This window comes from Gracilinanus agilis, chromosome 3 (assembly GCF_016433145.1).
Source record: "Gracilinanus agilis isolate LMUSP501 chromosome 3, AgileGrace, whole genome shotgun sequence".
Taxonomy (NCBI): domain Eukaryota; kingdom Metazoa; phylum Chordata; class Mammalia; order Didelphimorphia; family Didelphidae; genus Gracilinanus; species Gracilinanus agilis.
This window is the reverse complement of record NC_058132.1, coordinates 97,873,855-97,890,292: the sequence shown is the minus strand read 5'-3', so window position 1 is coordinate 97,890,292 and position 16,438 is coordinate 97,873,855. Positions and strand designations below refer to the sequence as shown.

The 16,438-nt window shown below is 36.5% G+C and overlaps 1 protein-coding gene across 1 annotated transcript in view; it reads right to left on the bottom strand.

Moving 5' to 3' along the window:
• Positions 1–16,438, bottom strand: part of UVRAG (UV radiation resistance associated) — a 436,868-nt gene that overhangs the window by 153,330 nt on the left and 267,100 nt on the right. The window contains exon 12 of the mRNA XM_044668156.1: positions 8,169–8,334. Coding sequence (XP_044524091.1) covers positions 8,169–8,334 — 166 coding nt within the window. The remainder of the gene's footprint in view (positions 1–8,168; positions 8,335–16,438) is intronic.

The following is a 16,438-nucleotide window of genomic DNA, read 5'->3' as shown; positions in this document are numbered from 1 at the left end:
TAGTTTATACCCAATTATCACTTCTTAATAACTTGACAATCTTGATAAGCATTCTCTGTTTCAACAACAGTTCCTCCAAGGCTATACCCACTTCTCTTCAGCCTCCCTTTAATCTTCCCATCAGTCAATGCACTTCATCAATATGTTTAACTCTTTAATACTAGACTCTTCCTTCTTTATTTAAATAAAATATATATATATCACTGAATATAATATAAATTATATATAACAATATGTACTAATATATAATAATTTATGATGTATATAATCTATTATAATATAATAATATATATTATATAATAAAAATATAATATTTGCATAGAGTTATTGAGTCTTTGTATCCCCCATGTTCATCATAGTGTTTAGTCCATAGTAGGTGCTTAAGGGCAGCTAGGTGGACAGTGATTAGAGTGCTGGGCCTGTAATCAGAAAGATTAATCTTCCTGAGTTCAAATCTGGCCTCAGAATTTACTTGCTGTGAGACCTTGGGAAGGCCTATTTGCCTCAGTTTCCTTATCTATAAAATGAGTAGAGAATGACATGGAAATCACTCCAATATTTTTGCCAAGAAAACCTCAAAGAGGGATATGATGAGATTATGACTCGGGCAACAAGAAAAATAAGAAATGCTTACTGATCTACTGAATTTTAATTCTCCCAAATACCATTTCTAACTTATCTTAATTGCTCCTCAGCCACCTTATCCTTACAATTCTGAAGACTATTTACTCTAATCTTCCTAGATCCTCTTTAATCCTTTTATGTACTCTTAAATCATCTTGATCCTGATTCTCTTAGCAGCCCAGAATTAGAATTTAGATCAACAGTTGGACTTGGAAATTTTTCCTCCTCTAAATTTTGGCCAGCCAAATTAAATCTCTGGTTTTCCTTCATCCTTGCCTGCCAAGTCACCAACACATTATATTCTCCTTCCTATTCTGTTCAAACCCTTCTCTCTTCTCCTCCTATAATTAACTGCTATGGAAGTCAGAAGTAGAATTTCACTCTTTGAAAATATCTTGCCATGTTATATATGTTTAGTTTCTTCAAATCATCCTCATTTAATAGGAGTTCTGAAACTATTTTTGTGTCATGGACTCCCTTTGGCAGTCTAGTGAAACTTATGTGCTTCCTTTTCAGTTGAGTGTTTCTTTTCAGAATAATGATTTTAAATGCATAAAAATACAGAGGATTACCAAGGAAACCCATTATATTGAAATAGTGACCAAAGTATGAAAAAAATTCATGAACCTCAGATAAGAACCCTTGTCATGCAGCGTGATCACCAGTCTTTTCCTTGTCCTTGTCACCTCCCTCTAGTTTGATCCAATTTGTCAATGTCTGTTCTAAAATGTGGTGTCCAGAACTAGGTAATACTGCAGATATGGTCTACCCAGGGTGAATTTATAACAGGATTACCACCACTGATGTTTTGTATACTATACATCAAGTAATCTTTCTAAGACTGAATTAATTCCTCCCTAACACAAAACAACTTTGATTCCTATTGAACTTAAAGTCCACTCAAATCTCTAGGTATTTTCTGTACCACTCTGTCCTGTCATATCTCTCCATCCAGTATTGGGCATTTGTAGAAAACTACATGAGAAAGGTAGTAAAGGCAGTACTATTGCCATTTTAGTAGATGGCGATACTGAGATTAGGTCTGTAAAAACAAAAATGGGACGAGCACAAAATATAAAGACAATGACTAATCAAAATAAAAGTTCAAAATTGATTCTGATATTTTTGATAGATGTTTTCAAAAGTATCTTCAGTGGTAAAGTGAAGTAAAGCTCAAAGATAAAATTCCCTTCAGGGCCAGGCGCAAGTAATGCTAAAGAGACCCTTGTTTAAGAAAAATAAACTATTTATTTGATAAAAGGATTTCTAATTCTAAGGGATTCTAACTCCACCCAAATAAACTCCCAGGTTCCACAAGGAACTGCTTCTCCTATGGTTCACAGGCTATGCTAAACCTCCCTGATCTCACTAACAAAATTTATACTATTCTAACAAACTATCACTATAATTCTTAACTTCACCTTTTAGTTATAAAGATAACTAAGGCTAGCTGGTTGAGATTCAATAAGAATCAAGTTAGGACTCTAAGCCTTAACAAATTCAGAGTCCAAACCAAAGACCACGTTTTCTTTGGTCTTTTCAGAGTTTAACCAATCTATACACAGTAACAGATAAATGAATAGTGTTTCCCAAGTTGGAAAAGAAAACACTCTACTCCTTCAAGTCTTTCACTCAGATAAAGATAGAGAGAGGCAAAGATGTTACCTTCTGTAGCCCTGAGAGGGAAAAACAAAACAAAACAAAAACCTGCTTGTGGCTCCATTAACTGCCAGAATGCCACACCCAGAGAGTGAAACTGTCATAGAATAATGGTCACAATTGCCAACAGTTGAAATTTAACACTCTCTCTCAACTCCATTTGAAACTCCAATTATTCCTCAAGCCAGGTTCTCTACTTCTTATCTCTAAACTAATAAAATAATATTTATTTTCTAATATTATCCTTATAGGTCAAATGAGCATACCCATAGGATTCCTTTCACCTGCCCTTTATATCCAGGAATACAGAAGAATATCCCCTATCTGATACGAGAGGTGGAAAGAGCCAATGCTTTGACAGTGTGTATGTTCCTTTTATCCTGTTTTTAGTGTTTTATTAATGCTTTCTGGAAAAGAATCAGTCACTTCCCAATAACTGTGAGTCGCACTAATTCCCAACTCCATCCCCATCCTCCTATTGATGGATTCCCTACTTTTCATCAAGAAGTAGAATTAAGTAACATAAGTCAACACATTGGTCACATCTAACAAACTACACCTCATTTTAGATCTTCCAAATGAAGACACTTTTCACTGTCACTTCTTTAGACTTCAGATTGCTAACTGTACTGATCAGAGTTCTGATAGTTTGCAGTGTTTTCTCCCTTTATCAATATTATAATGACCATAAATTGTTTCTGAACTTAAGACACATGGGTTTGTATCTACAGGGCTACATATTACTAACTGAAGGACCTTGGCAGTCTTTTCCCATATTTAAGTTTTAGTTTCCCCATCTTGGGGGGGAAAAAATCTCTTCTAATCCTTATCTCATGAGGCTAGTGAGGAAAATATTTTGTAAACTGTAAAGAGCTAGTGTTTTCATTATGTCCAGCAAACTAGCTGCTTTGTGTATTAGGCAATCCAAACCACAAGTTACTTGCAAGAATGAAATATTTTTGGTCTTATTTTCCTGATCATCAAACCTACATGTAGATATAACTAGAGAACACAGGAAATATCACTACTAACATTTCTGCAAATTCAAATATGATCACTCACTATGCAAAAATTGGTCATCTTTGAAGGATTTCAATTTGTTCCTACTGGCAACTTTAATGCCATACTCCACATTCATTCCATAGTCCATAAATGCCAATCACACTGAGGAAACTCTGGCAACAGCAGACCAGCTATAATCTGGAATGAGCCCACTTAAAAAAACAAAACAAAACCAAAAAAAAAAACAAAAAACTTTCATTTCATTCTATGTTTTGATTAACAAGCATTTATTTTCTCCCCTATCTGATTTAAAGGAAAAAAGGAAACATGTAACAAATATGCATAATAGAGTCAAACAAATTCTTATACTGTCCATGACCAAAATGTAAATCTTGGTCTGAAACTTGAATCCATTACCTCCATTTTGGGGAGTGGAGAGAGAAACTACAGTTCCTCAGTTCTTCATTAGTCCTCTGGAATCATTATAGGTCATTGTATTCATCAGGATTAAATTTTCCAAAGTTGCTGTTACTGTATAAATTGTTCTCCTAGTACTCACTTCACTCTAGATTAATTCATTCAAGTTATCATTTCTTACAGCATAACAGTATTCCACTACATACATTCACTCAGTGATTCTCCACTCGATGAGCAACCTTCCCCACTTGTTTCTAGTTCTTTGTTAGAATAGAAAGAACTGCTACTTGATGATTCCTTTTCCTCTTTCTTTAATCTCCCTGAAGTGTAGTGTAGTATGTTTTTCCCCCTCCCAATGTAATCCAATTGGTAGTCCAGACAAAAAGGACGCTTAGCCATTTCTCAATTTTAACCTACCCTCTCCTTTCTTTGTGTTTTGTTTATCTTGTTCTCAAATGTCAGTAGTAGACTCTCTCCACTCTAGTCCATCACCTACATTTTTTCTAGGGTGATTTTCCTTAAATGAAGGTCTGACTCCCTCACTCCTTTACTCAATCAAATACAGTGCCTCCCTAATCTCTCCAGGATAAAATATAAACTTCTCTAGCTTTTAAAGCTAAAGCTGAGACTCAACCTATCTCCCCAGCCTCACCTGCCATTATTCCTCATTCTACGCTTTAAAATTCAGCTAAATTGGCTGCCTCTGTTTCTCACACATTATCCTCCATATGTTTTTGTGCAATGGCTACCCCCACACCTGAGATAAACTCTCTCCTCACCTCACTCTCATAGAATCTCACTGTTCAATTAAGATGCAACAAAAGTACCATTTTCTAAATAAAATGTTTTCAGATTCCCCCAATTTCTAGTGTGCTCCCTCCGTTTTATTTAACTACTTTGTATTTATGTTCTTTAAATTTATTATGTATATATTCTTAGATATTTATTGTCTCCTCCATTAGAATAAAAGTTCCTTGATAATAGAGATTGCTTCTTTCTTTGTCTTTGTATTCCCAGTGCCTAGCACAGTTCCTCACATATATAGTGCTTAAAAATGTCTATTGATAGTCCAACTGCTTTTGCCTTGGGCCATATGTTGAAATCTTTTCTACTTTTCAAGATCCAATTCAGGTGCTAACTCTTAAAGGAAGTCAGCAATGATCTTCCCAAGCCAGAAATGATTTATTACTCCTCCATAGCTCTTTGATATGCTCTTTTGCATTTGTAATCTAAACTGTATTTTATTTACTTATTTGAGTACGCCTCATTACCTTTATAAGATTCCCTTAAGAAATGGAACTCTCATTTCATTTTTGCACCTCTAGTCCCAAGTAGCTTTTCACTTAGCTGATACTAAATATATTTGTCAAATTAAAAGGAGAAGAAGCCTTCTGGAAAAATGATGTGGTGGTAAAAGAGTCTATGTCTAAATGAGCCACTCTATTTATAAAAATAACTGAGTAAGAAATGGATAATTCTTTAGAACAGTACTTCCCAAACTTTTTTGGCCTACTGCCCCCTTTCCAGAAAAAAATATTACTTAGTCCCCTGGAAATTATTTTTTTTTAATTTTAATAGCAATTAATAGGAAAGATAAATGCACCTGTGGCCATCACCGGCCTCCTGGATCGCTGCAGCACCCACTAGGGGGCGGTAGAGCCCACTTTGGGAATCACTGCTTTAGAACAAGAGAATTAGCTATCTCAGGGAAAAGGCCTCTTAGAAAGAGATTCAGAACAGTAACAAATTATATTTCCCTTTAGAATGGAGCTTCTGCTTGGAAATTACCATGAGAACCCGATGAAAAAATATTTAACCTCTCTTCTGATGGTATGTCATGTCAGGAAGATCCTGCCAAGTGTTTTAAAGAAATCATACTGAATCCACAAAAGACATTGTGATAAATTTGGCCTTTTACCTCATTTCTACTTTTAAGAGTTTACTGCAATTTATTTACACTCACTTTCCCTTATGTATCTTGAAGACTAGTGCTTGAAAGGCTGAGAATGGCAGCTGCTCTCGAGCCACCACATAGTACTGAGTGTCTATTTTAGTTATATCAATTTACCTACTTTTGTTGCTATGAAGGTCCCATCTTCATTTTTATTACGTGATCACTTGAAGAGTAATGGTTTATGAAAAACAACAGTCTTTTCTTTCCCTATTTTTGAATACTAAAATGAAGGATCAGTGAGATTCTTTCTAGCCTAAGTTTTGTTTAGTGCTTTCCATTATCACAACTGCCCAGTCTTGATGGCAGAGGATAATTTTATTCTTTGGCTCAACAAAGCTTTAAAACAACTGGATATCAGATTTCCTCAGGTTCTTCTCAAAAAAGCTATGGAAATAGCATCATTTTTGTAAGCTCAAGGAGGCAAAAACCCAATAGACACCTCACTGGAGCTACCTGCTTACTTTATATTGGACTTCAAGAGAACTGGTTGGAGTGTATGACTTATGATTTAAGAACCAAGACTAGGTAACATGCCTCACACTTCCCTAAAAATCAGAACTCTGGTCTTTTGAAAGAATCAGGAATACATCTGCTGGCTTTGTCTACTGGAGATGAAAACAAAACTCAAAAAGTGGCAAGAACCTTGGCACATATGAATTTCTAAAAGGAGTGTAATGTGTTCAGAACCCAGCTTGATGTCTAAGGCGAAATTCTAATATCCTTAAAGATCTGACTCAAAGATTATTTCCTTTATAGTCTCCTTTCACCTCCCAAATCAGAGATGCTATCTCCCATCCATGAACCTTCACTTAGTACTTTCCTTGCACTTCCCCTTCTGCTATGAGCTATACCATTAGTATTACTTATTATTCATGTATATGGAAGATCTTATTTTGTCTATCAAATATTAAACGGTTTGATAATAGCCTAAGCTTAATTCATTTTTGTAATCCTTTCCCCTAACCCCCATAGTGCCTTTATCTATAAAATGAGGTGGACAGACTAGATGGCTGTTCAGGCCCTTGCAGTTTTTTATCTATGAGAATAGAATGCACAGGAAACACAGCCAGCATTCAATAAATGTGTGCTGAATGACTCAAATTCAGGGACTCTAAACCTTTTTCGTGTCATGAACCTATTTAGTAGTCTGGTGAAGTCTCTAGATCCCTTTCTCAGAATAATGTTTTAAAACCCATTAAAAAAATGAGAGATTACAAAGGAAACTAATTTTAGTGAAATAGAATTATTGAAAGGTTTTTTTAAGTTCTTAGAACCCAGGTTAAGAACTTCTCCTCTAGTTTTTCAGTTGACAACTTTATCTGAAACACAGCTTTCTGTAAAATAAAGCTAATATATGTATTTTTTTTCTTTTTAAACCAATTCCTGCTGCTTTAGAATCAATATCAAGCATCAGTTCCAGGGCTCTTATGCCTTACGAGCAGTAAGTGCAAGGCAATTACAGCTAAGTGACTTGCTCAAGGTTACATAGCTAGGAAGTGTCTGAACGCAGAACCTACTGTCACTAAGTCTGGTTCTCTATCCATGGAGCCAACTAATTGCCTCATCTAATAATATTTTCAGTACTTACTTCAAAGAACTATGAGAAAGCACATAAAGTGCTATAGAAATATAACATTATTATCTATAAAATGAATAACTCATACTTAGTGTCTCATTAATTACACTGAACATATATTATTTATTGGCCATTTAAGTAGTAGAACATAGAAAATTACCATTATTTTAAAGACCATTAACAAAACCTAACAAATTAATTTCTCCCCTTCCCTACCAAAAATAATTTAAAAGCCCATTGTTTAGATTTTGATAAAAGAATTGGCAGAGGTACGGGGAATAAAATCTCTGGGACCTGGTGCCATTCCTTCATGTGTTGCTGCCATAAGGCTCAAAGCAACATGTTTAAAAGATTTTCATTGAGTTTCATTGACAGAGTGCAGTTGTGGAAAGCATCCTTTAGTCAGGGCAATGTTCCAGGCTTGCCAGACAGGGGACAAGAAATAGGCATCACAACAAAAACAAGAGAGCTAAGACATCTTGGACTCAAGACTTCAATACTTTGCAATACTTTCAAATAATATTGAAATGGAGGATTCCTGAGACAATTCTTTTAGAATAGTATAGTCAAAAAATCACTCATTTCTTATTTCCCAGCTACTATAAGAACATCAAAAATAACTCAGTACAAGAAAAACTGGCCTAATCCTACCACACCAAGAGAGCCAAAACTGATATAGTGGAGGAAGCAATTTGTGAGGAATCAGGAGAGGCCTGAGTTTAAATAACTCTATGACTTTGGCCAAGTCATTTACTTTCCTCATCTATAAATTGAAGATAAAATAAGAATACCTGTGGAGAAGGGTTATAAGGAAAGTACCTTATAAATCTTACAAAGAGCCAATATGCATGTATAATCAATAATCAGATCAATGATTTTCAACACTGGTCATGCTCTGTGATGTGCTACAAAAGACTTACAAAAAGACCCACTTACTCTCTCTCCTTTTCAGTCAACTTGTCATTGATATTGTCTTTGATTGTTGATCTGGATCCCTTGTGAATTATGGGATATCTGAGGGGTACTTGAAGGAAGAAGGAAATCATGGAGACCAAATGTGCCGTGTAACCAAGAGCCACAGCAATGCTTCCATCATCTTTTGCTGCCAAATCAAAAGCAAAGACACAAGAAATCCTTTTTTACCTACAGAAATGACCTATGCAAACATTATTTTTTACTTTACTATTTACTTAAAAAAATTTTTTAACTATTAAACAATAAGACACTAAGAAATAATTTAAACATGCATTTTTAAAATTTTAGATAAGTTTTTTTTAATTCTCTTGCTTTAACCTAATCCCTTAAAAAGCTAGTTCTTAGTAAACAAGGTAATAAAAGTTATATCGGATATGTTTCAGGCGCCCTGTGTTACAGGCATACTCTGTATAACATAGTCTCAATTTATGCCCCTTTCCAAGAATGCTATAGATATATTATAAAGTAAGTTCCATTATTAACAGTTTTAAAACCTCAAAGTAATATCATTTGACCAAATGGTCAGTGATTATCTGAGTTAACACTTGAGTTTCATCAGGATTAACACCCTGGATCATTAGAAGCTTACTCTAGCCATAATCTTTATAATATGTGCATAAATTTGTTTCTAAAGAACTGTCCCTCCATCTCATTATATTTTGGCTATGATGAATTAAGGTTAGGCAAGGTTTCTCGGTAATTAACAATACAATTAAAGACTATTCAAACTCTATGCCCTTCTTCCCAGCCTATAACAAGGGGGACCATACTCACCTTAAGTTTGTTAAATACTATGATAATTAGTTGAAGTAATTAAATACACAGCACTACAGTAGCATTTTATTTCTTCTATTATTAATAAAGCATTAAGCAATGGAATAAAAAAGGTTAATTCTGAGGTTAAAAACATAAACTCAAAGCATATTATAAAGTTGCATGCCCACTGACTACATGCCATTAATAAGAGAGGCAGAAGTAATTCTAGAAAAATAGTACTATCTGAAGGTGAAACAGCCAGCACAAAGAAACAAGGCACAGTTTTGAAATAGTCAATGCAAAAAGCTATGGATATTATAGTCTGTATACCATCCAATCCATGCATTTTAGATAGAAGCTCTTGTGGAAAGATGTATATATTATCCTACACACAGATGTAGTCATCTAACTTTTAAGAAGCTATGGATAATTACATTTTTAACTCACCATCCAGTTTTCTGCCACTGCCTACAAAGTGATAAATGATCATTCAGGCACTCAACTGATAGCAAGGCAACATAAAAGCTTTTTCTTTTCCCCAGAGAGGAAAAAAGTAATTACCCAATGTTTCCCCAAGGTTTAAAAACAATCAAATCACTTAAAAGATTTAAATGCATAATCTGAGAAAACCCAACTGAACAATATAGAAGGAATAAAAGAATAATGGATAAGTGTATTTCCTAAATTCACCTTCATTTATTGCAATTTATGCTCCTCTTCTACTTTTGACATTGTAACTCTTGAGGATGAGTAGTATCATGGCAGAGTAGAATTAATGCTCAAACTGGGAGTTAGTCAACTAGCATTTATTAAGGACCTCGGATGAGCCAGGCACTGTGCTAAGCCCTGAGGTTACAAAGAAAGAGAGGGAAAGTCCCTACTCCAGAAGCCCAGAGTGTAATGGAGAAGACCAAAGGCAAACCATTGTGTACAAATGAAATACAGACAATAAAAGGGGGGTAGTCTCAGAGGGAAAGTGCTAAGACAAATGAGGAGTCAAAAACTTTTCATAAAAGGTGAGACTATGAAAGCCAAAGAAGCTGGGAGGTAGAGATTAGGAGAGAGAAAATTCCAGAGATGGAAGACAGCCAGTGGAAAACTTGAAATTGAGAGATGGAATGTCTTGTCAAAGAACAATAAAGTCAGTATAGAGTATGTAGAAAGAAGTAAGGTGTAAAGTGACTGAAAAAGGAAGAATGGATCAGGTTAGAAAAGGCTTTAATGGGGGCAGCTGGGTAGCTCAGTGGATTGAGAGCCAGGCCTAGAGATGGGAGGTCCTAGGTTCAAATCTGAACTCAGACACTTCCCAGCTGCTGTGTGACCCTGGGCAAGTCACTTGACCCCCACTGCCTACCCTTAGCACTCTTCTGCCTTGGAGCCAATACACAGTATTGACTCTAAGACGGAAGGTAAGGGTTTAAAATGCAAAGAGGTGATTTTCTATTTGGTCCCAGAAGTAATAGAGTCATTAGATTTTCTGACTAGGGGGGTGATATGGTTAGACTTTGGCTTTTGAAAGATCAATTTGATAGCTGAGTGGAAGATGGGCTGGAATGGGAAAAAGCAGAAAGATGCAATTACCAGGCTAATGCAATAATCCAGGTGTATGGTATTGAGGACAGCTAGTGTGATAGAGTAGAGAAGGCGTATATGTGGGAGATGCCATAAAGCATTGACAACTCACTGAATAAAGGGGACAAGAAGTAGGGAGTGAAGAGTTGAGGATAACACCTAGATTTCAAATATGGGTACCTGGGAGGGTGGTGGTACCCTAAAGCATAATAAGGAAGAGGGAAAAGTTTCAGGGGTGGGGGAAGAATAATGAGTTTGGTTTTGGACCAGTTAGTTAAGATGAATACAAGACATCCAGGAAAGAAAATGAGAGTCAAGAGAAAGGCTAAGACTGGACAGGAAGATCTGAGAGTAATCTCCAGACAGATGATAACTAAAACCATAAGGGTTGATGAGATCATCAAACAAAAGAGAAGAGGGCTTAGAAGACCAAAAAGGAAGGGTCTGACAAGTAAAAGGGGAAACAGGAGCACAAAAATCCTAGAAAGAAGAATATTCAGGAGAAGATGGCAAGCTACAGTGTCAAAAGCTGCTGAAAGGCCAAGAAGGATGAAAACTGAGAAAAGGCCACTGGATTTGGTAACTAAGAGTAAGAACAATTCTGGCTGGAGGAGGAGATCAGAAGCCAGACTGTAGAGAGTTTAGAAGAAAGCGAGAAGGATAGTTAGTAGCAGTGGATAGAGCACCAAGCCTGAGTCAGGAGGACCTGGTTCAAATTTGACCTCAGATACTTCCTAGCTGTAGAATCTTGGGCAAGTCACTTAATCCTGATTGCCTAGCTCTTGCTGCTCTTCTGTTTTATAACTAATACTAAGACAGATGGTAAGGGTTATTTTAAAAAGAAAAAAATGTTTCAAAAAGAAGTGAAAGAGGGCAGCTAGGTGGCTCAGTGGATTGAGAGCCAGGCCCAGAGATGGGAGGTCCTGGGTTCAAATCTGGCCTCAGACACTTCCTAGCTGAGTGACCCTGGGCAAGTCACTTGACCCCCATTGCCTTACCACTCTTTTGTCTTGGAACCAATACACAGTATTGACTCCAAGACAGAAAGTAAGGGTTTAAAACAAACAAACAAACAAACAAACAAACAAACAAACAAACAAACATACAGATACATAAATGAATGAATAAAAAGAAGTGAAAGAAAATGGAAGTGAGGGTTCCTACTGCAGGCAGTCTTTTTATGGAGTTTCACACAAAAGGGAGGGAGGATATGGAAAGATAACTAGCAGGGAGAAATGGATCAAGGGAAGGAATTTTGAAGATGAGGGAGACATAAACATGTTTACAGGCAGAAAGGAAACAACCAGAAGATGGAACCTATTAAAGATTAGTAAGAGTGAAGGATGATAGAGGGAGCAATTCAATGTAGACAATGGGATGAAATGGGATTATTGTGCATATAGAAGACTTTGCTGTAGCAAGGAAAAGGCCAACCTCTTCTTTTGAAGAAAGCTAAAAACCCAAATATATCACCAAATATGTGTTCATGGGTAAATCACTTAATATCTCTAAAGTTTTGTAATCTCTGGGGTTTGACTTTAGGAAAATAACACAAACTATAAATATAAATGTAAGTTATTTTATTATTCCCAGAAAAATTTCTAGTGTTAACTATTATAGCAATCTCTCTGAATGTACCTTTGATTACCCCACAATGTAAATACTTTTGCTTCTTACAAAAGTATTTACAACAGAATATGAAAATAGAAAATAGGCGACATTCAAAATTGGAACTTGGATAACATTCATAGGAAGCCACTAGGTAGAGTGGTGGAGAAAGTGCTGAACCTGGGTTCCAATTCTGTATCCAATGTTTATTAGCAGTGAAATTCTGGGTAAGTCATTTAGGTTCTAATTTCCCCTATATAAAATGGAGACAATAAGAGGTGTGGCACTTATCTTAAAGGATTGCTGGGAATATCAAATGAGATAATGGTCACAAAAAACTTTGCAAACCTTGAAATGCTATATAAATGTTAAGAAAGAATATTACAGATGTCATACATGTCTCATATATTTGTTTCAGAGTTGCCATGCTGATTATTTTAATTTATGTTAATTATAAACATTTGTTTAGCAGTTTAAAATTTGCAATAACCCCAGGAGTTAGTTAGTACTTGTTATTGTCCCATTTTATAATTTAGAAAATGGAGGGTAAGAGGTAGAGCACCTTGCCTTTTGTCACAAGCTAACAAGAAAGATTGGTTGGGCTAAATCCAGCTCATTACAATGGCTTATTAGTGCCACAGAAGCATGAGCTCTTATCATCATTATCACCATCATATTTCCTTAACATGCCACTGAGAATCAAGAGGCTATCTCATACATCTCTTTTTTTTTTTTTAAATCTTTACCTTCCATCTTGCTATCAATTCTAAGACAAAAGAACTGCAATCGGGGATAACTAACTTGCCTAGGGTCACACAGCTAGGAAATGTTGGTGGCCAGATTTGAGCCCAGGTCTTCCTGACTCAGGGCCTGGTGGTATCCTATTTACACCTACATACTTTGTCTCATATGTTCTTGTTTTGCCCCAGGACTAAGCAGAATTCTCTCAAAATAAATCTTGTTATAAACAAAAAGGTTCCTAAGGGGAGATATTACACACACACACACACACACACACACACACACACACACACACACACACACACACACACANGAGATATTACACACACACACACACACACACACACACACACACACACACACACACACAGTGATGTGAATGTATCTATCTGTGTTCTCCCTAGCTGCAGATGATGGAGGAACACCAACCCCGATCACCCTTGATAATTGTTATAATTTCCCCTTTTCTCCAACAGTTGCCCAGGGAGGATCCCGAGAGATTAGATGGATGTGTGTAACCTTTCCAGGTCCAACCTCGGGTTGGATAAATTAATATAGGGCTTTGATGTGCCTTGGATCACGTTTGATATTTGGCTGCATTGACTTCCTCCCCAAGGGTCCTGATATAAGGACCACTCAGGAAGGCTGTTAAACTCTCTTTATGTAAATCAGAGAAAGAATAAACAGGACAAGGATTGGGGATTGGGGACCCTCTATCAACCTATTATCTATAACTAGTTGACAATCAGGACTAGAGGCTATTGATCTAGTAGAAGCTGGAGCTTTATTTTCTCCACTATACTTCTGGCCCAGTCTGGCCACAGCCAAGCCAGAGAAGAGGGACTGCTATTGATGCAGCTGTGTTGGTGATCTTATTCTCTCAGCTTTCTCACTACCAGTGTTTGGTGATGCCCTAGCTCTCACAGTCTTCAGGAAATATTCAGATTCTTCCTACCTTCTTCTTCATAGACCTCTCTGCCTCCCTTCACCACCCACTCAGAGATTTCCCAGTCCAGAGACTCCTGTCCAGAGACCTCCAGAGACCAGAGACCTAGAGAGACCAGAGAGACCTAGAAAAGACCTCCTCCAAGTGGCTGTCAAGGGTATTTATACTGCCAGGCCACATTTTCCCCTGGCTCACAGCACCTGGGAACATTCTATGTCTTCCAACTGCCTTCCCTGTCATTCAAGGTGGCATCCATCATTTCCCAGGTTATGAATATAACAATCTCACACTAAGCTAAACTTCACTCATTTCTATTTTGGAACTCAGATGACCTTTGCATAGTTCCATAACAGTTAAGTGAAGATGAAATTGACCTACTACAAATTTATTTAGAAATTCAGGGTAAGAAACATTAAATCTAGAATCAAATCTCAGATTCAAATCTTAGCTCTGCCTATAAATTTTCCTATTTGTAAAAAAAAAGATCATCCATGAGACAAATTTCAGAGCCAGAAGGGATTATAAATTATCTAATCCAAATGCCTCATTTAATTCATAAAGAAATGGGCTCAGAGCAGCCAAGTCTTTGTCCAAGGTTACATTGCTTATAAATAGTGGAGATAACATTTAAACCCAGGTCCTTCGGCTCCATATTCAGTTTCTTTCTTGCCTATGGACTAAATAATCTCTAAGGTACTTTCTAACTGTAAACCTTATGATTCTAATTTTCTTTCTGATATGATTTAACAAAGGAGAATTTGAAAACCTTTGAGGAATGGGGGATAGGGCAACAGAAGGTGGCTTCTTAATTAGTCCCCCAAACAAGTTAAATGTATAAAAGCAAATGTGCAATGCCAAAGGTTCTGCTATTTTTAATTAATTTTATTTATTTTCATTCCCAAAGGGGTCTCAAAAATGTAAGACCTGGCATTTGTGTACTATGGGAACAGGCCATTGCTTTAATCATCTTAAAGCACAAGCAGGATACTTCATTTAAAGCCTTTAATGATGGAAATGATTTTGTTTAAATCGAAAGATAAAAACATACAGATTTGAAAGAAGTCCCCAACAGGAACCCTAATTTCAAAAAGAAATGCATTTACCACTATCATCATCATAGAACACCTCCCTCTGCCTATCAAAACAATAAAACAAAACAACACGAAAAATCCAACTGCATCATTTCCTCTTAAGAGATACAGTTTGTAACAGGGCTTCAGCAACAGCTTTGCTATTAAGCACAACGGTGTTAGGTTTCCAGTTCTGTGGATTTATATTAAAAAGTATTTTAAAAGGACCATAGGTGAAGCACTACAGGGCTCAGGGGGTTTCTACAACCTCACAAGGAAAATCACATCCCAATGGAGAAGCTGTGTGTATTGCCGTTGCTTCATTAGCTCAACACTGATACAGTCTCTGATGGCTATGCCTGGACTGAAGGTTTCAGGCAGCACCTCTCTCTCTTACACCAAAAAGGGTCAGGCTTCTAAGTTTCAACCTTTTACCTGACCAAATCTGAGTTCAGAGCCTTGGAGGTCTGCTTTTCCACTAAGCACTGATGACGTCCCTAACACCTCAAGCAGAGCAAGGATTTCTCTTCCTTATGCTACTCCAGGGGGCTAGTACATTCTAGATAGTTATGCTGGGGGAGGGAGAAAATGAACAAGAACCTCAAGTCTGTGGCATGTAAAAAGAAAAGAACCTGACTCAACAATCAGTTTCCCTCCAACAATTTTTAAGCCTCTGTTTATTGTTTAGAATGTTTATGCTTAGGCTTAGTTTGCTTCATTATCTATTACAAATTGATTCTTTAGTTTTCTGAAAATACCAAAATACCAAAAACTCTAGCACTGATTTCAATAGGTCTTTAGAGTTTCATCAAGTATTTCTCCCAGAACAACTCTATGAGTTGGGGTGATATTCACATTTTATAGATGAGGAAACTTAGGGCTACAATTTGAATCCCTCTTGATTCTTTATCAAGCAATGTTTTTTTTCCAAACACTGAGCACTTTGGAAAGTACACTTTGTGCCCACTAACATAGTTTTATAAGCAGTACACTGGGAGTCACCCAGACAAATTAAAGCTAATAATATAAAAATGAGAAATGGATATGTGCCACTGAAAAAGTAAAATTGAGCAAAAAAGATTATCAGAGGTACATACAGATAATGACTGTAGTGTGTTGCCTATTCACTGCCTATCATGTACAATACACTGATACATGTTGGGGAAAATACAAAGATTACAAAGATATACTTTTGTTTGCAGGAATTTATAATCTAGTAGTGGGGTTAGAGAATGAATACAAACTTTTCAACTATATATTAGAATGTGAAAAATAAATGTGGTGAACACAGTGTTACAATGTAACAATCAGATGAGGTAAAGATAACCACTAATAGAAAGGATCCAGAAAAGCAGCATAAGAGAACAAAAACAAAGGAAGGCTGGGGATGTACTCTCCAACTTCTAGTACTAAGTTCTTATTAGGGTAATTATTCACTTATTAGGTGACTCTGGGAAAATCATATTTTATCTCCCTGGGCTTCATTTTCCTCATTTAACAAAAGGAAGATACTAAAAGTTCTCTACTTATGCCCAGTT